We start from the raw sequence: 21,264 nt of genomic DNA, 5'->3' as shown, positions 1-21,264 counted from the left end.
GAGAGAGAGAGAGAGAGAGAGAGAGAGAGAGAGAGAGAGAGAGAGAGAGAGAGAGACAGACAGAGAGAGACAGAGAGAGAGAGAGAGAGAGAGAGAGAGAGAGAGGAGAGAGAGAGAGAGAGAGAGAGAGAGAGAGAGAGAGAGAGAGAGAGGAGAGAGAGAGAGAGAGAGAGAGAGAGAGAGAGAGAGAGAGAGAGAGAGATTCATAAATGTGTCATTTTAATAGTAGCATTAAAACTATGATCTCAGGAACAGTATCAACAACAACACTGACCAGATAGATAGACAGACAGGGGGATGGAGGAACAGACAGACAGAGGAACAACAGACCGATGGATAGATGGATGGCTGGCTGAACATAGGGACGGACAGGAAGAACAAGTTATTATCACTGTGTGGGAAAATGACAAAACAACAGAGGGAACCAGGGAGAGAGAGAGAGAGAGAGAGAGTAAGAGAGAGAGACAGAGGGGGAAGGGAGCGCAGGAAGAATGGAGGAAGAGGGTTCCCTCCTGGCGCTGGCCAGTTCTGTCAGCTATGACATCAGAGGAGCTATGCTTGCTAAGCAGAAACTAAACAGAGCAGTGGAATCCATCATGAACCGGGAGTTGGCGTTCTCGCACCTCAATGGCTGCTATCTTCCTGTGTAGTGTTTTTCAACAACGTCCCCTAATCGTTTCACAGGATTTTATTCATGGGGAAGTGCGGGAATGGACCCTAAACAAATTGGTGCTCATCGTTGTCAAGTTCATCAAAGCTACATACACTCTAGACTTTTAGCTATAAAAATATCCTTTCGAATTGCTCGTTGGTCGTAATCTAGGGTTACCAGGGTGCAGGAAATCCTTAGTCGTTTATCACTGGTAGAATTTAAAAGGTGAAATACGAGTTTCATCGTATGGCAAACCAATATGACCTCCCACTGACATTTTTTGATGCAGTTTTATGGCTGTCCTACCTCCAGCAACGGTGATCTGATAGAGGGGCATCAAGCAGATTTGACCTTCACTTCCTGTTTCCTCTCAACACACTCATCACATGCGTCGTCGTCGTCTTCTCTTGATTTATTTTGTCGAGCCTCCCCGTCGCTTCACTTCAGTTATATTTCTGGTTCATCTGGAGTCATGGCAAACCTTTGGTTTTACTCTCCAGTGATTTTTCTCTCTCTATCCATCCACATTGCTTTTAATCAAGGGCAATTAAAAGGTATGTAATCAGGATTTTGTCTTGGTCTCTTGGTGTTTGTGAGTACCAGGTTATGGATATTGGATAAGAAACAGGATGGATTGCAAAAATATAATGATAAAATGTTTGGGGCTATGCCCAATGTTTTTCTCAAGATAGTAGAAAATAGTTCTATATGGAAATGTAAGTCTATTATTTGCATTCTGTAGTTTACTTAAATTTTCAATTTTTTTCTTTGCGTGTGTAAATGTTTCTTTCTTTCTTTAAGCAAATGTCCTTGTTTCAAAGCTTTTTTAATTGGATTGTTTATTGACTTATATTCACTTAGTGTCATTTGTTAGGTTATATTAAATTAGATATTGAAATAAAAGTTTCTGAAAGAAATTACTTATTAACTATCTATTACTATCTATTTATAGATTTTTCTATTTTTTTTTTAAATCCAATGACCTCACCTGACATATTTTAATGCGTACAGCTGATCCCATTAGCGCAAGGGTCGCTGGGGTTTTCATGATCCCTGAAACCGGTACATACCAGTTCACCGCCGCCGAAGCGAGGGACGCTTGTCTCAGGCTGAATGCTACCATAGCGACCAGAGAGCAAATGGTGGTGGCGCTGCAGAGTGGATTTGAAACGTGCAGGTAATGACGATTTATCACGTGAACGTTTCACAAAGCGACTTCCGTCATCCATGGTTCTTGCTGTCACACAGGGGCGAATCTAGGTTCTGACTTTTGGGGGGGCTCAACCCCAGGAAGCCACATGGGTATATGGAGTATATAAAAAATCCTGTCCAAGATTTTTTTTTCGACAACCTTTATTTTCTTAGTTACTATGCTGTTGTATGTCTAAGCCAATAGCTGGCAGTGTCAGCTTAATAATGCAGTTCTGAACCACTAAAGTAATGAAAGGAAAAAAGAATGTTTGGATGAAGGAATAATCAAATGGATGTGAACTGTAATAACAAATTTGAGGTATATTAAATTTCCTTTGTGCAAGTTTCACTCAAAAATTACCATATTTTCCTGAATATGTTACTGAAACAGATCACTATTTCGGGAGCACTAAACTATGTTGTCTCACTTTCAGGGACCCATACATTTTTATAAAACTTCTGATGACAAAAAATCTTGCTGTTCTGATGCAAAAAAAAAAGGGTGCTAATTTTCAGTTAAAAAAAAACCCGCTGGCCTTATTTTATCAGTTGAGGACATTTTCATTGCCATAACAACGTGAGCTAATCAACAAGTACAACATGTTCTAGACCAGTGATCCTCAATTATTTTCTGTCATTCCCCCCCTAGGAGATGGTTTTCACGCCCTCCCTGAATTGAAATAGCCTACTATTGAGAACCTGCTAATATTTATTAATTTAGATTAATAAAATTAGCAGAGATAACATCTGCAACAACTTAAAACAATTTCGAGGTTCAGTTTATTAACTCAATTTGTAACATTTAAACAAGACTGCTAAGTCTGTGTGAATCCCAAAACAGAGTAACAAGAGCAAATGATTCACTGGGGTTTGCTTTAAAAATTTAATTTATTTCTTTTAATTAAAAATATTTTTAAACAGTAAACATTGGTGACTTGTCAGCTTCATCAGCTTCTCACTTTTAAAAAAAAATATATATATTCATCTTTCAATCATGAATCTAGACACCAAGTCCCTCTGTCATGACTTTGTAAGATCAAAATTCTGGTAAAACTTCTGACCCTTGGTATTATGTTTATTTAAAATAAAATAAGTAACTTATTAAAATAAATAAATAAATAAATAGGACACTAAGTCCCCTCTGCCACTCATGCCCCCCCCTGACACCTTTAATCAGAGTTCTCCTGAGTTTCATAGTATCAGACCATGTTGTACTTGTTGATTAGCTCATGTTGTTATGTCAAGGAATACGCCCTCAGCTGATAAAATAATGCCTGGGTTTTTTTTTAACTAAAAATTAGCCCCCATGTCAACTTTTTCTGCTCCTTGCTCATTATCATGCTTATCATACTACGCAGCCTTACAAGGCTCTGCCGACAAAAACATTTAAGAAGAGGCATAGATAGAATCGCCTTGTGGTCAACTGTCATTTAATAGTCATCTGACAGATTATGTCAAGGTTTTAAAATGATTATTATTATTATTACCAGGTCATGTTATAACACAGATGGAAATCGTGGATTTTCTCATAAAGACTAGCTAGCCTCTTTGACAGACAAAACAGCAGAAACTATGTTAGGTGAGCTCGTGCTGCATTTTTGGTTTTGTCAAACAGGAGAGGCCCACCCACCAATCAGAGGTTAGAGATTCCTGCAGGAAGGTTGCACTCGATTTCACTAGCCCATTTGAGCCTGTTCATTAGTGTACAACATCCATCCTCTCATTGCTTGTGTAAAAAAAAACACAAAAAAGGTCTAGCTTTGCCACTGCAAGATAGAAAATGAAATAACACAAAAACACAGTAGCCTGCATTATATGAAAAGATGATCCAGATTAGGTCTGTATACACCAGTATCAAGAATTATTAAATATTAAAACCACAAAATGTAACGATATATTTGCATTAATCTTAACCATTGCAGTGGTTAGGATTGGGACAAATATCATAATAACATGACATTTAGTCATTCTAATTAAAATATTAAAATATACATCCTTGGTTGACGCTGGACGATACATTTCAGTGAGAAAGCAAATAAATCGTACCAAGCCTCTGTGCCGCTTTTCTGTGAACAGCTTTGGATGGACGGATGATGTGAAGAAAGGGATCATCCCACGCATAACCCCAGAACAGAACTGTGGGAAGAGCGTAGTAGGGTTGGGCACTTGGAGTGTGCCGGAAAGCAAGCGCTTTACCGCTTTCTGCTTCAAACCAGAAGGTAAAGTATCATCTATCTATCTATCTATCTATCTATCTATCTATCTATCTATCTATCTATCTATCTATCTATCTATCTATCTATCTATCTATCTATCTATCTATCTATCTATCTATCTATCTATCTATCTATCTATCTATCTATCTATCTATCGATCTCTCTATCGATCTATCTATCTATCGATCGATCGATCTATCTATCTATCTATATCTATCTATCTATCTATATCTATATCTATGTCTATAACTATATCTCTCTCTCTCTCTCTCTCTCTCTCTCTGTCTGCCTGTCTGTCTGTCTGTCTGTCTGTCTGTCTGTCTGTCTGTCTGTCTGTCTGTCTGTCTCTACATGGAAATATGTTGGGGTTATGTTTGGTTAAGAAATGTAAGTTATGCATTTAAATATTGCATTTCATATTCTGTCAATAACTATGAAGCTGTCTTATTCAAACGCAGATGCACCCACCACAACCGCCATCGCTGCGGCCTTCAAGCCAACGGCTACAGCAACGAGGAAGCGTTATGCCCGGCCCACCGCCTCCCCCACCCAAGTACCCAGACACACCCAGACTCCACCCTCAACCAAACCACGACGGAGATCCCCCCCGAGACCTGCTCCTCGTGATCCCGTTCGTTCGCCAAAACCGACTGGGCGTTCCTCTTGGTATTCTTCCTCTTCCTCCTCCCCTTCTTCCCTCGCTACGTCCAGCACCTCCTCACTCCCGCTCCCCTCGACGGCTCCTCGTGGTACGCATCGCGTGGTGACCTCGAGGACCCCCGCCAGGAAGCGGAAATCCACCCCTGCTACCCCTGTGCGGGCCTCCAGCTTATCTAGCTTCCTTCTACACCCCTCCTCCTCCACCAGCCCCACCACCACCACCACCACCACCACCACCACCACCACCACGAGAAGCCCCTCTGAGAACAAGCTCCTCCACCCCTCCAAGGGGTCTTTAGGAGGTAAATAACACCACCCCCCCCCCCAAAAAATACACAAACACATGAACCACACATCAGCAAAGTGTCAAAGTGTTAAACCTGTGGATTTTATGGATTTTGGATTTTGACCACTCTGTGTTCTTCCGTTCCAAATAATTATACTTGTTATTTTCTTATAACGAGCTTTTTCTTACTACCGTACGATTATTTCTGTATGGGTGATGTATTTAGTTAAATATTAGCCTCAACTTCTGGCCTACGATAGACTTTAACTTTTAACGAGATGCACCGTCGACGTCGCTGCCGCATTTAGCAAACCTGGACACATTTGCTGCTTGGATACAGGGGGATTGGTGTCTCTCCACGTTTTTGTGGCAGATGTTGATCAGAGCCTCTGTGTTGTGGCGTTTCTCCCCCAGGCCTCCAGGTGGCTCTTATTGTGGTGGGACTTGTTGTTCTGGTGGTCTCTATTGCCGCTGCCTCCTGGTACTGCAAACTGTGAGTAAGATCAGCAGGAAGTATGGTAGCCCCCCATCCCTCCCTCCCTTAATACAATAAGAAAATATAAGTTAAGATTATATAGATGTCTGTCTGTCTGTCTGTCTGTCTGTCTGTCTGTCTGTCTGTCTGTCTGTCAGTCTGTCTCTCAGTCTCCCTCTCTCCCTGTCTGTCTGTCTCTCAGTCTCCCTCTCTCCCTGTCTCTCAGTCTCCCTGTCTGTCTCTCAGTCTCCCTGTCTCTCAGTCTCCCTCTCTCCCTGTCTGTCTGTCTGTCTGTCCCTCAGTCTCCCTCTCTCCCTGTCTCTCAGTCTCCCTCTCTCCCTGTCTCTCAGTCTCCCTCTCTCCCTGTCTCCCTCTCTCCCTCTCTCCCTGTCTGTCTGTCTGTCTGTCTGTCTGTCTGTCTGTCTGTCTGTCTGTCTGTCTGTCTGTCTGTCTGTCTGTCTGTCTGTCTGTAAATATATAAAGTATTTAAGGTATTTTTGAATGCTTATTTCCATATCAATTCACCCCAAAAATGGTAAAGGTTTTTCATTGGTCCATTGGTCGTTTGTTCTGGTCCCCTCAGGCAAAGGTTTTTATTTCCCCCGCCGCGGGCCCGACCCCGGCAGACTAGGGATGAGGCGGAGACCGAGATGTCGAAGCAAGAGAGTGATACGCACCTGCAGACCCAACTGTCAGAGGAGGCAAAGACCGAAGGCAAGAACGCCAACGAGGCCAAACCATGCATCCGTCCATCAGACAACAACACCATCGCCGCGTTGTAGGTGGAGTGGCTGCTTTTTACAGCAGTTTCTGTAAAGCGGTAAAAGCCTTGGAACAGTTTTTTTGAGCGTTTACTTGTGTGTTTGTGTGAGGGACTGTGTGCGTGAGTTCTTTTCAGAAAAAGAGGGTTGGTTCATTATTCATGTTCTATTTTCTGGTGAGGAAAAGTGTATCATTAAATGTATTCACATTGTTTTATAAAATAAAATAATAAAAACATTCATGGTTCAAGTCGTGTTTCATTTATTCCAAAAAAATATTTAATATATTTTTATACTTGAATTCGATTGGTGGCTCAATATACAATTTATTGTGTCCACTTCTTAAATCCTCAATCGGTAGCCTAAACGTTCCTACAAAAATGTTCCCTAGAACTACGATACCCACAATTCCTCGCGCATGCGTAGAGGACTCAGCTGTCACTAGCAAGCGCATGGACCTACTGATGCTAGCACACATTTTCTGAGCAACATCAGCACTTAGCTGTCCTCCTACTGTAATAACAACGCGAATAAGACATGCCACGTCTCAGTTCAGTTCAACAGAAAGTGCCATGTTTATTTTTGACGGAAGTGAAACAGGAACAATCCAGAAAACGGCTTGGCCAGGTCTGTGTTTAGCTTAGAAAAACTTGAATCCCAAATCAAAACATAGTCATGGGCTTCTTGACCCCTTTTCTCTATCGGCCCTTTTATGATACAGTCCGCCAACTTACTACAGGGCTAGCTATGGAATATCATTCATTAATCCTGATTGATTATCTTCCATATTTATCCCAGTTCTTTTCTTTCTGTAGCCGTTTCAGGTTATTGCCACTGAACACCTCAACCCCTTGGCGTTAGAATCTAACGTGGAGAGTGCGCTGGCCACAGAAAAACTGGATGGCACCTGCTGCTATGTGACATATTATGAAGGTAAAGGTTCGCTATGCAACCCCAGAAAGGTTGGATATGGCACTAATATTGGGTGTACTCAAATCACAAAATGTTGTCTAAATTCTCTTGCAGCTGTTCTCCATTGGTTGTTTCACTCAACTGAAAGCCAAATAACCACTCTTGTTATTCCTTGGGTTTTTACAGGGCAACCATATCTCTGGGCTCGACTGGACCGAAAGCCTACCAAACTAGCCGACAAGAGCTTCAAAAAATATCAGCATTCTCACAAAAGTTCTAAAGGTATTGTAAGTGTTCTCTTACTTAAGCAAGCATACTTTTAAGCCTGATGTGTCCTCATCAGTGGGCTCGGCGTTGATTTGAATGTAGTTGGTGAGCAGTAATGATATCTGAGGAATGCCTCTAATTTCAGTTGTAGCAAACAAACAAAAGATGAATCACAAATCTTCATACCACTTGAGACTGAAAACCCTTTACATATTGAGGTTGGTTAAGGAAGTACTGTTATAGTCGTTGACGTCATTGAGAGTAGTCCAAACAAGAGCATACAATATATGTCTTGCAAGTTTAGATTCACCCCAATGTGATTAGTCTAAATGAAACCCAGATGACTTTCCTCCAATTGGTCACGATTATTCAATAAGCGTTGTAGGTCACGGATATTTGGAGCATTGCGCTGCTCGGGTTGTGACAGAAATGTCGTATGCAAACTGTCATGTTTTAATGCCAATTGTTATGGCTTAAATCAAATCCATAACAACTAGGAACTGACTTATGATTGCGGTGGGTTGTTTGTGTGTGTTATTCTCGTTGACCAGGTTTCACATGGAAGGTAGAGGAGGACTTCAGGACCGTTCCAGAGGCTTGGATCCCAGCTCACGGTGTCCAACATCACGAGGGAACACCAATCCCTGACGATCACGGACATATTCCAGGTTCTCCAAGGCTTCTTCTCAATAGAGCGATGGATAGACTAGTGGTAAGGGTGTTGGACTCCCAGCCAAAAGTTACTGGGTTCAACCCCATTGTTGGCACTGTTCATGTGCCCTGATGCAACATGAATAGATTTCATGAAGCTTCCAAAACTTATGGGCAACTGTGCCCATTGAAGCAGAGTCAAAGCAGGCTTTTCGGGGCTAAAGGACCCACAATCCGTTCACCATCCCCGCCCACACATGCAGATGATGACACTGCGTTGATCATTCTAGGTCCTAGACTAGAGATACTTTAGCAACAAACCAGATTTTCAAGTCTTGAGTTCTCTTCATCGTTCCTTCGGGCGGGTTGGATATTGTTCTGGCTAGTATGACTCTCAGCTGAAAGGAGATAGGCTCCAGCCCTATTCCCCCCCACTGGCCCCCTGTAGTCATCCTCGAGAAAAAGCCCTAACCCCTACCTGCTCCTTTCATGATCTGTATCTGAATTCACTGGAAGTCGCTATGGATAACTAATCACTAACTCCTGCAAAAACTACCTCAGGGAAAGGGGAAACAGATACTACAGTTCTGCAATGCTTCTCATGCCTTGATGCCTTGTTGGAGAGGACACAGATAGATCTCTGAGGAGAGTACCCCCAGACGGGCTGACTGTCTTTATGTCATATGTGTAGTAATGATCGACCGATATATCAGCCGGCTGACACTATCGGCCGATACTTGCTTTTTTATGTGTATCAGCATTGGCCGATTATTATTATTATTATTATTATTATTATTATTATATTTTTTAATTCCTGCCATGATTTACAGACAGTTCAACAAATGTTCCTTTTTCAAATTGAGACTTGTAACATTTGTTATGTTATCATTGTGTAATTTGTATGATGTCAATTGAGGGAGCAGAAGCAGTATCGACTCCAACCATCGGCTCAAGAAAATCGACATCGGCGTATCGGTCATCGGCTAAGGCTGACGGAAAAAATATCTAATATCGGCCGATCCCTAATTTGTAGGCTGGGTTCCGGTGCAGACGGACAACAAGCAGTACTGCTGGCACTCCTCCACCGTGGACTACGACGCCGGCGTCGCCCTGGTCCTACGGCCCGGAGACCAGAGCCCCGACCTGCTGGAGCTGGCCCTGGTCCCCCTCGTCGACCTGATGGAGCAAACACTGGAGCTCATCGGCACCAACGTCAACGGGAACCCGTACGGTGAGTAGGGCCGGGACCCCTGGGCTCCAGGATTCCCCTCTACCGTGACCCTTAACCATCATACTGGTTAAGGGGTTCACCCTTAAAGGGGACCTATTATGCTTTTTCGACTTTTATGACCTATAAACGTTGTTATAATGATTGATAGTTATGTTAAACCATACTAAAGTGTCAAATAATGACGTGCATGCATTTCGACGTATTCCCTGCTGACCGTCTGGGGTGGCTGTGCAGAGCGCTAAACACTCGGGACGTCGTTTGCGATTCACTTGCTCACATTTCGGGGAAATCATCTACGTAGAGGCACTCCTGCCGCGCCCCCTTATGCCTGGTCAAATCTGCCCGCACGCACGCTTCAAGGAAGGTAACCAATCACAACAGAGTTGGGTTGGCAGGAGGGGGGCGAGGGGGCGGAGAAGGACGAAACCGAGCGTTGACAGATAATGCTGAAAGCACCCAGATAAGAGGAAGAGTTTCCCGAAAATCTACATCGTTTTTTGTGCTGTGATTCGTGTCAGGTTGCGCTATCGGAGTCATCTATAAGAAATTAAGACCAGAAAAGTAGTATAATAGGTCCTCTTTAAAGTTGCGGTTAATAACTTTTCAACTCGCTTAAAATGACCTGGACATATCCGTATGTATCATACATATGCTGATCGATAGTGATGTAAACAATGTTTTCAATAAAATCACATCCTATAACTGACATATTTTCCGTATATAAAAAAGGCTAGTCTTGCAAGGTAACCTAGCACTTGTTTCTATGAATTTCCATACTGTTATGACAGCGATAAATTGCCGTTCTTTGTATAGTAATGTAATTATTAAGTCGCTTTGGATAAAAGCCCGAAATGTAGAACTGTAGTTGCTAGCCTTTTCACTCTTTGTTTACGATAATCTTACCATCAACATCTGCCATCTGAGCTACACTAGTTCACGTCCCTCAGAGCAGTTGGGCAGGACGCTGTTATTGAGTTTATTTAATTCAGAAAGTCTCCCGCCTACTAAAAGGTTGGGGCACTATCGAACGCATTGCGACTTCAAGACCCCGAGGGCCTTAAAGGTCCTATCATACAGGGGTGCAAACGTTTTAATCTCAGAATGGGTCGTTTACGTGGCTCACGTAGATCTGATATTAAAACAATTTTCTCATCAGTCTATTAGCGTGTTTACCGACAGGGCTGTCTGCTTTTCATCACATCACAATGTTTTGCTTCAGCTTCTTTTCAGACCTATACAAATGACTCATCTTAGTTATACATTTGTTATTCGGGCTAACGGAGACCGAGTAGGAGATTAAACAAGTTCTCCGTTCACCACAAAGGAAATGTTCTCTTTGAAAATGAAAAAAATAAAACGCTTTCTGTATTTTGAAAAGGTCATGTACTAGCGCTCAGCTTGAGAGAGCACAGACAGGGAACATGGATTAAAGGCCAGATAAGACTTAAGCTTTCGTCTTCAGACAACACAAGTTTCATCTTCAGGCATCACAGATAATGTATGGCACATACATTTAAAAGACAGATGAAAATCCTCCGTCTTTGATGTCCCGCTTGAGACTTAATCCCCGGTTGCATGTGAGACTAAAGGTGCGCTCATGCTCCATGGTCCATGACTCTCACCCTTACGCGTTTTCCCGACAGCGACCGTTCATTCCCGACAGCGACCCGACAGCGACCGTGCACCGCGTTGGGAATCTAAAAGTTCTTCACAGCACGTTTTTTTTATCCAATAAAAAACTGTCAGAATTAAACAGAACTTAGTAGGATCAGTTTCAGGTTTGCACGCCTTTAGTTCCTTGCAGCCTGTCACCCACTATCCTTTTGCTTTTATTTATGAGAAGCACATTGTATTGCCACTGTTTGGAAGGCTACACTTACCTTTTATCTAGAGCTGGTTTACCAGTACGCAACGTTTAAAGTCGATGCCAACAGACGGTTACAACGCCATTCAATAGTAAAGTATGTGATATGATGGTTGATTCTTTCATAGTGAGCAAAACGTTCATGTTCCGCCATGTTGATGCGTGTCACTAGTAAACCATACGTCACCAACTGGGCAACTCCGTCATCAAAATCCCGCCCCAGTGGCCGAACGGAAGTAGAATCACAAGAGCGTCATGAGGAAAATGTTTCCCCCGTAACCCCCATCGCTGTGAGCGCGCCGTAAAGCGTGACTTGTTGCTCGTCCTCGCCTCCAGGGATGGGGGCCAAGAAGCAGCCCCTTCACGCCCTGGTGTCCCACGGCAGCGTGGGGGTTGGAGGGCCCTCCCCCCCCCCACTGGACCTCCAGGGACTGACCTCCTGGTTCCAGGAGAGCCGCGAGGGGGGGTTGGAGGGCATCGTGTGGCACTGTGACGACGGCACCCTGGTCAAGGTGAGTGAGCACCCCCCCAACTCTCAGCCTTTTAAACCCTCTGTTGATTCCACTGATGTCTAAACGACATCCATGTCCGCATATAAAGCATCAAGTGGGAATCTCCACCAGGGTCGAATCTCCTGATGAAAACAGCTTATAAGTAGAAAATGTATTATGCTTGCCTCATAATGTAAGGAGGAAATTATTATGCTCGCTTCATTACGCAATAGATGTTATACGTTGAAAGATTATAGGCAAAATGTTATATTATGAGCTCAGAGACGTTGTTACGTTATCGCCTGGGGTTTCCACGTTATTGCTGTGGGTTTAACATGATATCTTGGAGCGAGGAGGTGACGTCTCCCTGGTGTCGGTCCTCAGGTCCACCGCCACCACCTGGGTCTGGGCTGGCCGGCCGGCGACTGCTCCTTCAGCTCGAGGCCCGTGGAGGTGCGCGTCGACTGGACGGCGGACCACGACTACCGCCTCCCCACCAAGGATCTGTTCGCCTCCCTCTCCCGGCTGGACGGACAGCGCTTCAGCCGGCTACAGGACGTCCGCTTCGACACGTAGCGTCGGGTCCCTCAACGTCCACCCCTAGACTCTATACTTTCCTTTACAACATTTGATGAGATGCCAAACTATCGAGCCAATTGCCACAGCTGCTTGACATTACCGATGATGAAGATTGAAAGCTTTGTGCTGAAGAGGTACTTCATCCCAATGGGGAGTTTGGCAAGGTGACGCATGGTTATATTATCAGAAACAAGTAACAAATAAAATGTTATAATATATATATATATATATATATTAGAACCAATAGTCAAGTCAGTGCACTCGCCGACCACCAAGGGGCGCTATCGCACCGCATTGCATGACCTCGCAATCAGTGGAGAAGCGGAGACCCATTTGCCACAATCGTTTGCAGCTTTTTTTTTTTTGTCGAATTTAATACTTAGAACAACTATGTAAATATATACCAGATGTTGGGTAACATGCTATTTAAAAGATCCAAACATGGCATTTATTGGCAGTGGGTAAAAAAAATAAACATCTGCACGGTAACGCAGTTCATAATAAAGGATTTATTAACACTTTTTACGAAGAAATAAAGTGGTGGACTGTATGAAGCAGATCTCTCACGCTGTTTTGTATCAGGAATAATTGGAATGTACAAACCTGCTTCTATTTGCCATAATCAACTCATTTACAGATGATATATTTTACAGTTTTTTTTATAGGGTTATCAAACCATTGGAACAGGTAATATCAGTAGCTGTTATCTGATCTGAACCACCCTATGGGCTTTGGGCCTGTGGTTTCATTACAGTGTTGGGTTACTTTTAACAGCCCTCTTGTGGTTTGTAATGGCTTAGCTGATTGACACACTGGGAATATTAGCTGGCACGCCAAACTGCGTGCAAACCTTCCTCAGCTCTTCTTCCAGCAGAATGTTCTTCTTCACCTCCAAATTGTAGTTGAACTTCAGGTCTTCAATCTCATCGAAAAACTTTGGGTCAAAGTTCTCCAGGGCTCGACTCAGCTTCTTCACCTCCCCTTGTAAACGTTTCTTCTCGGTCTCTGATGCTTTCAGAAGGTTCCTCAGCTCCTTGGAGCCTAAAGCAAGATGACATTCAACAGTAGAATTAACACCAATCAAACTAGTGTCAACTTATGTTACCAAGGGTACTTTTGTGGGGTGTTTGACTAGGAGGTGTGGCTGTGATTAGATTCCTTCTTGGGTGTGTGTGAATGTGGTATAACCGCAATCTTTGTGCCAAGGACTTCACTGCCAAATCACTGCCAAGGCAGTGATTTGTTAATGATTCATGAGCAGGTAGGGGTTAGGGAATCCTGCTGAAGAATGCACTCAGGCAGTCCGTGGACACTGGGAATCGAACCTAGAAACGCACCATCGGGCTGTTTTGCTGAAAAATGCCACCAGTCGAATGGGTAGTGGCTTGAGGCCCGCCCACCTTTAAAGGGGACATATTATACCACCAGGTGTGAGTGTGATTAGCCTTTACAAGCCGTTTTGAAACTGCAGCTTCTGACATCACAGGCGGAAGTGTCCACCTAGATGACCAACGTTTGCTATCAAGCACGCATCTAGGTGGACACGGCCACCTGTGATGTCAGAAGCTGCACATTTTCAAAACGGCGTGTAATGGCAAATCACACTCCCACCTGGTGCTATAATGTCCCCTTTAAGAGACCTCACCTTGAAGAGTGGACGTTTGTCCGGACCCCTCCCGGAGCTCCTGCAGCTCCTTCATCAGCTTACACCGCTCCTGTTCCAGCTCCTCGTTAGCCCGCCTGGAGAACCAAAACACACACACACACACACACACACACACACACACACACACACACACACACACACACACACACACACACACACACACACACACACACAGTCTTCAGCGTCATGCAACCTCAGATGAACTGTGCCTGTATAATCATCGTTTCTTTCCGTGTGATCGGCACAAACCTTAGCGCTGCCACATCTTTGGTTGTAGTTGCGTCAATCCTGGTGCCGCCTTTCACCTGATGAAAGATTGACGAAAATATGAGCTTATTGAAGCCAGACACTCGTTGCTGACGGGCTCTTGATTAAAAACTGCAGTCAGGTGAATCCATCGCACGGCAGCGCTACATGCTGTACCGCCTGAAAGGGGGGTTTTGTTTTCATCATCTTTATTGAACAACACTTAACAGGCCTGGGGGGTCATTTGTCGGTGCGGTGCGGTCGTGTCCTGGAACATAATGGAGTGGGTTGGTATGAATGGAGACGGGGCACCTGATCCTCAAGTGCGTGGATGGCGCGCAGGGCTTTCTCCTCTCGCTCGGCCGCCTCCTTCAGTTTCCTCTTGAGCTCGGTGCGCTCGGCCCGCTCCTTCTCTCCTTCCCTCTCCAGCTCTTTCATCTTGTTTTCATACATCCTGGAGTAGCGCCAGACCACAGTGGAAGATCACATTCTAATAACTGCATATGCATTGGGGTAGGAGTATGATGAAAAACAGAGAGCCTGGCTCGGGTCCTTTTAAACCAAACAATTAAATTATCTGCTTCCCCCCCCCTACCCTGCTACAAGCCACCATTACCGTACACCCAAAGCAAGATCCAACTGATCAGTTGCAGAAATATTGAAGGATTTCATATTAAGATTAAGACAAGGAAAAAAACGATTCTGGATGAACCCATCTTGGGTCAAACTACCCTTTACTGCAAATAGTCCCGTCTGAACACGGGTGCCGCGGCCTGGATCGAGTTTAAACGAGTGAAGGCACAGCGGCTGACCTCGTCACCACTGAGGCCTTCCAGGTCTTGCTGTCGGCTCCCTCGGGGATGGTTCTTGACAGAGCGGTGTGTAGTTTGCGCCTGGTCTCCTCCAGCTCTGACTCCAGCTTCTCGATGGTCACTTCTAGGCCGCTCCTGGTCACTCGCAGCCTCTCTGTCGCTTCCTTTTCCTGTGCAGGAAACGGCATCCGAAACATGAGTCTTGCGTCTTCAGCCTTCAACAGATAGATTTTAATTGCAGTTGTTCGATTTCGACTAAACAAATGACCCTTTTAATCTCTCTCCGTAGCCGTTCGCTCTCCATCACTATCTTTTCCATCCCTCTGGTTTTGGATTCCAGTCTGCGTTCAGTTCGGTGTCCGCCTCCTGCTTCAGCTTTTCATAGTCCGTCTTCCATGGAGGAAGAAAGATGATGGAGGTGGTTAGGTCTCAACATTTCAGGCTTGACTTGAAATTGCCACATCTTATCAAACACTACTATGGCACTAGTCACACTTATGGCACTTAATGTACGCACCTGTTGTATGTCGTACTTAGTTATAGTACCTAGTTGTGTAGCATTTAATCCTAGCTATCTTTGTTGTTTACGGGGAATGGGTTAACCTAGCGATTGTTCGTGCTTTGCACTTGGTTCTATGAACAACCTTACTGTACCGACAGCGATATATTGTCGTTTCACCTTCTTCTGATAAATGTAATTATTGTTAAGTTGCTTTGGATAAAAGTGTCTGCTAAATGTCAATGTAAATGTAATGTTAATGATTATGCAACGTGTCAACAGGGTGGTTGAAACCTTGAGGGTCTCGTGCTGCTGCTGCAGAGACGCGAGCTTGTCCTGATTGGCCGTTCCGGAGGTTCTCTTGAGGGCGTCGTTCTCCTTCTGCACCCTCTCCACCACCTTCTTCATCAGCCCCACCGTCTTCTCCAGGTCGCCCACCGTCTTACCGCTGGTGCCCGCCTGCTCCACAGAACAAAGACACAGCCAGGTGGTTCTTAAATCATCTATCATCGTTAAGACACTCGGGTAGACAAGCCTTCACTTCTCGCTGAGATCTTGTCTGTGAAAATCTCAGAGCGGGTTCCAAGAAAAGATTTTTTTTTTAAAAGGTCCCATGACATGCCACCAGGTCTGAGTGTGATCAGCCGTTACAAGCCGTTTTTGAAAATCGGCCCCTTATGACATCACAAGTGGGCGTTTCCACCTCGATGTGTGCTGGATAGATCAGTCTTCCAACCTACCCAGTGGACTGTACCAAACGTTGCTCATCTATCCGTCACACATCTAGCTGGACATGCCCACTTGTGATGTCATAAGTAGATTTTCAAAACAACTCGTAATGGCTATTCACACTCGCACTTGGTGGAATTTCATGGGACCTTTAAAAATCAACTTTGTTACTCCGGACAGGAATAGTTTGCATAGGAGCAGCAGAAGGACAGCACAATAACATAGTAACATCGCAAAAGAGAATAAATGCAAAAATATGCAATAAGCTACCATACAAAAATTGAAAAATAAAATCGATTCGCACAATAGGAGTCATAGAAATGCAATGAGAGACAAACGCTGAATGGAAACATTATGAGTAGAGGTAATCAGCACTGACTGCATATGCTTCCAGCGCATTGTTTTACTGTTTAAAGTGAGATGGTGTAAAGTGGTTCTAGTCGTGGTCCTGTCCCACTTACCCCACGCAAGTGGGACAGCTTCTTCTCTGCCTCGGCTCTTTCCTTCCTCACGACTCGGCACATCTCTTTGAGGTCTGCGACTTCTCGCTGCCAAAACAGAAAGGGCCGTGAAAATCGATTCTTTCTTTAGTACAAATTAGTTCTATGATTTCTACCGTTATTGACTTCAAATGTTTATTTCCCCCCGATAGTTATTTGCTTGCTTAAATATATTTTATTATTAACTTGTTAGCTTGTCTCGGACAACAGGCTTTCCTTTAATAGGAACAATTATAGGTTTTCCTCTGGATTAGATGTTTAGGAACCAGAGATTTTGAAAGTATGCTACTCGCCTAAGGCAGTCTAAGGCGAGTAGCCTAAGACTTTCATTTTCTTAGCTGATAAACACATTTTATAACCAATGCGGTTTCGGATTTGATTCATACATGTTCCCTCAGTTAGTGGGAAGTCAGTGGGATTCCCATGGAAACGGGCAATCTGATTTCCATTTGTGGAACTAAAACAAAATAAGTCACGCTAGTCTTAAATGTCTGACGAATCGCAAACAATATCTGCATCTCTGTTGTCTGCGAGGCAGTGCCAAAATGCAAATTCTTTGGTCCAGTAATTTTGTTCTTGCGACTTCGCCAAACTTCTCTTCAATTACTCTGCTCCATGACTAGCGTACCTTTAGACCAGGCAGCTCAACATTAGCTTGTGCCAACTGAAGGCGGAGCTCCAGGTTTTCCGAGGAGAGCTTCAGGTTTTCTTTCTGGATATCCTGGTCTTTCTGCGATGGCGTGCCTGTGCCCCGCCCGGACGTCTAGAGGAAGGGGCCGGAAGGAAATATTATTAAATCCAAGTGTGGACACAGATCTTGAAAAGGATCAAAGAGAGTGGAACCCCCTGACGAAGAGGAAAGGTGAGCGATGAGGAGATAAAAAACAAAACAATCTATAAGCAGGGTTCTAAGTGTATTCATGAGTCCTGCCCTCATGAATTGCAAATAACTCAGTGACCACATGAGCCACTGGGCAAAGCACTCGCAAGGTCGCAGTTCAGCAAGTTTTCCACTACGTTGTCACAGGTGAACTCGAGACAACCATCTAGGCCTCACTGTTGGATAGGGTTAGGGCTTTGGGGGTCTGTGACTGTCGGATTGGGGTGGGGGGAAATAACAACAACAACAACAAACTAAGGAAATATCGGGCCAGTGCTTCACCAGGCTACTGCACCTCCATCACTACTACAGCAACTACCAACACCAAAGGGACACCACGGGGCCTGACTGTACCTTCAGGCGGCGTCTGTCAGATTGGCTCTCTCTCTTTGGTACGCCCATGTGGCTTAAGACCTCAGACCCCGGCTGAACGCAGCCCCTTCCTGCCAATTCGGCGATCACAGTGTCTGTGAGCGTATCAGCGTTGGGTTCGTCTTGCGGGTCCGCATCTTCCTGAGCTGTACTGTATCGCTCCGGTTCGTCACCTGGTCCCATCTCCATAATGGTTTGACCCGTCTCTTCGCCCAGCGTTACTCTGTCCTCTTCCGTCAAATCCCCTGCCACGCCCAGGTCGCACGGGTTGGCCGCTCCCGACGGATTCTCCTCAGCCTCGACCTCTGGATCCATCCCCTCTGAGCTCGCCAAGTTTGGGGTCATGGCTGGATCTCCGTCGGGTTCGCTGGCGACGACTTCGGTAGCACAGGGCCCGCTCTCCTGTCCGCTCGGACCCTCATCGTCTCCGCCGCCTTCGACCTGCTCCTCTTCCTCCTTGATAATATCAGAATCGGCATCTGCTTCCTCTTCAGACGGATGAGGGAACGATTGCTCTTGAGAAAGTAATTCGCTGTGCGGTTCTGGGTTCTCTCGGTCTGTCCCCTGCCCGACTTCAAAACGAGGGGCGCGTTTCGCTCTTGGAGATGCGGTGGGTTTGCCCCCTTCCTTCACATGTCGGCAATAGAATGATTGAAGTCCGTTGAAGGAGAACGGAAGCGATAGATACGTGGGAACAAGCATAGAGAAATTGAAAGAATGTAAAAAAATAAAAGGCCACATCAAGGACACAAGCCACACAATAGTTCCAAATATCATAATATGGCTTATTATTGGCAGGCTGATGGTCTCCGACTATTGAAGGCCAGAACGCAGTGTCTACCTTGGTAATCCACATTCAGCGCCAGAAACTGATACAAATGTAGAGCTTGCAGTCCACTGCTGTTTTATTGCCTCATTAAATAGCCAGGTCAATCTGGCGTATATACAAGCTATCGCTCTGTCAACACCTTTTCTTGGTGAATCTATGCTATGTGTTGCTTCCTTCATTCTCCCACAGAACTTTGTGATTATCTGTTTTTCTCCCTATGGGGAACATTGCTCACATTTTTCAAAATAAAGTTTAATCAACCGCAGATGTTGCCTCCGTAGAAACCATGGGTGGAAGGTAGCTCTGCACTGAATTTGTGTCAACCAGACAAGATCAGGACGCATATGTGAGCAGAAAGATGCCAAGACAAGACGACAAGACGACAATCGAGTTTGAGGGGGAAATACAATAGTTGTTAAATTGGCGTCTCGACTCAGCAGAGAAAAGGAGATGAACATTTTACAATCAGATTGTGGATTAATTTATCACATAAGGCACGCAACAATAGGGAAGTGTTAAGCCTTAATCTGCCAAAAGTGACAAAGTCAGAGACATATTGGCTAAGATGCATCGATATCAAATTAATGCTCAGGGATAAAGTGTGTGTGCAGAGATTTTCCGAAATGTTTAAAAAGTGAATGGCACGACGGCACAGGGTTTCACTTTATACACTCTAATTTTCCTAAGATTGTTCGCAAGTGAACAAGCTTTGAAATCAGACCGTGAGCTCAGGGTTACCCTAACCCATAATTAACCAAACATGGTCCTGGGAACTCTCACATTGACCTGTAATTCTGCATCTGATCGCTCATTCAGAATCGAGTGTTTGATAAAAAAAATTATAGTACAAAGGGCAGTGAAAAAAAAAAAGGCGAAAGTGGTGAATAAGTCGATTGCGCCCATTATATCTGGGAAACCAGCTGCCACTGCAAAAGACGTTTAATGTTGGGCCTGTTTAACTGCAGTGTAGTAGAAGCAGATTTAGGCCGATAATACCATCCACAAGGTCATCTCCCATATTCAGTCCGTCATTCCCATTATCCCCTTAAAAGTGTGTCTTCTTACATGCTCTCTCTGCCTTTCTCTCACTTCGTCGCCATATCACACTGACGCCATAACCCTGTGCACGCGGTGTGTCCAGGATGATTTTCACAGGTTGACTTTACACATCTGAAATTCGGTATTGAAACCCGAATATGCATGTTTCTGGGGCTCGTTTCGTCTTATTCATCTGGGCCCTCTTGATCTTAATTTGTGAAGATGAAATGCGGTACAAATGAACACATGTGTATGCTAACCTCCGTCATTTCATCATAGGTGAACCCAAAGGATTACTCTGAAGCGGCGGTCTCTGTGGGCTATGCAGATGACATGCGATGAAATACACACAGTCATATATCTCTTTGTACGGTAGATCTCTGTGGTCCAAGCCTTGACAGGTCTCTGACCGGCTCTGTACTCGCTGCCATTCAGAGTTACCGACCGAGTTCTCAAACACACCCACTCGGCTGTTACCACATGCGTGACAGTAATGGTTGTGGCTCCATATGAGAAATAAGCACATATCCCCATGTGCTTATGGAAGCATATGGGGATACTTACAGAAGGCCTGGAAGGAGGCTCCTTGGACATCTGGGACTCCATGGTGTGAAGTCTCTCCTCCAGCCAGCGGTTCCTCTGGGTGAGGTCATCCACAGCTGCGTCCCTGGGCAGGGCCTGCTGGCTCCTGGAAGGTTTCAACACCGCAGCATGGGGGTGGGGGCCGCGTTAGATCGATCACGAGATCATGAGCTCTGGGTCTGCCTGCGTGTGTCGGTGCACAGGGCTAAGGGTGACAAGGTGACGTCTCCGTTCATAACGATGGGTTTTGGATGATACAGGCGGTGATGAAGTGCTGTCGGGGAGCAGTGTTGAAGGGTCGTGGAAGAGGTTATTAAAAGGTTCTATTTGAAAAATGTGCACAAGGTTACAAACGTTAGAATGAGCCGATGTTGTCGGATAGGGTTAGGTGAGCGGAGGGGATCATCTAACCTCACTGCTAGTTGCCTCTAAATCCTACACATTGCACCATTAAGTATTGGGCTGTGGGATAGAGCTACGGAGGCATCATAAACATCTATCCGGCTGGTCCGCTGATCCAATATGGCCACCACATGCTTTGAGAGGCATCCCAGTGACTCTTTCGCAAGATCTGCACTAAGGTATAGTGGGTCCCCTGAGGTTCCCATCGGCGATGGAGCTTAGGCACATGTTTCTATTGATCTTTGGTATGCTGTTTGATGGATTTATACCATTTCTCGAGCGGTTTCTCAGGAGCCTACTGCAGGGAAATGTACGATTTCCTCAGCTTAACCTTTAATGTTCCTCGTGTCAGGACAGAGTGAGGGAAGAGTGGTTTCAGCGTGTCTGAAGACGGAGACTGATAACGTATATTCCCTATGGACAATTCAGTTCATTTTGAATTGCATGAAACTGGACAGTCTGGTTAGTTGTCA

The 21,264-nt window shown here is 44.8% G+C and overlaps 3 protein-coding genes across 3 annotated transcripts in view; 2 read left to right on the top strand and 1 right to left on the bottom strand.

Annotated features, from left to right (window-relative positions):
- Positions 1-800: 800 nt before the first annotated feature.
- Positions 801-6,491, top strand: lyve1b (lymphatic vessel endothelial hyaluronic receptor 1b). The gene is made up of 6 exons (XM_030367010.1): positions 801-1,206; positions 1,664-1,829; positions 3,920-4,062; positions 4,518-5,021; positions 5,420-5,498; positions 6,064-6,491. Exons 1-6 carry the CDS (start codon positions 936-938, stop codon positions 6,260-6,262), a joined length of 1,362 nt encoding a protein of 453 aa, XP_030222870.1. The 5' UTR covers positions 801-935; the 3' UTR covers positions 6,263-6,491.
- Positions 6,492-6,653: 162 nt separating this feature from the next.
- On the top strand, positions 6,654-12,786 carry rlig1 (RNA 5'-phosphate and 3'-OH ligase 1). The gene is made up of 7 exons (XM_030365578.1): positions 6,654-6,868; positions 7,057-7,174; positions 7,340-7,435; positions 7,972-8,088; positions 9,105-9,302; positions 11,503-11,678; positions 12,042-12,786. Exons 1-7 carry the CDS (start codon positions 6,779-6,781, stop codon positions 12,231-12,233), a joined length of 987 nt encoding a protein of 328 aa, XP_030221438.1. The 5' UTR covers positions 6,654-6,778; the 3' UTR covers positions 12,234-12,786.
- Positions 12,729-21,264, bottom strand: part of cep290 (centrosomal protein 290) — a 46,050-nt gene continuing 37,514 nt past the window's right edge. The window contains 11 exon segments of the mRNA XM_030365579.1: positions 12,729-13,277; positions 13,882-13,976; positions 14,152-14,207; positions 14,461-14,602; positions 14,961-15,130; positions 15,229-15,305; positions 15,308-15,350; positions 15,754-15,918; positions 16,650-16,736; positions 17,317-17,451; positions 20,372-20,495. Of these exon segments, the coding sequence (XP_030221439.1) occupies positions 13,033-13,277; positions 13,882-13,976; positions 14,152-14,207; positions 14,461-14,602; positions 14,961-15,130; positions 15,229-15,305; positions 15,308-15,350; positions 15,754-15,918; positions 16,650-16,736; positions 17,317-17,451; positions 20,372-20,495 (1,339 nt within the window). The 3' untranslated portion in view covers positions 12,729-13,032.

The sequence above is a fragment of the Gadus morhua genome, chromosome 9 (genome assembly GCF_902167405.1).
Source record: "Gadus morhua chromosome 9, gadMor3.0, whole genome shotgun sequence".
In the NCBI taxonomy this organism is placed as follows: domain Eukaryota; kingdom Metazoa; phylum Chordata; class Actinopteri; order Gadiformes; family Gadidae; genus Gadus; species Gadus morhua.
The sequence above is the reverse complement of the archived record's forward strand: the minus strand, read 5'-3'. Positions and strand labels throughout refer to the sequence as shown.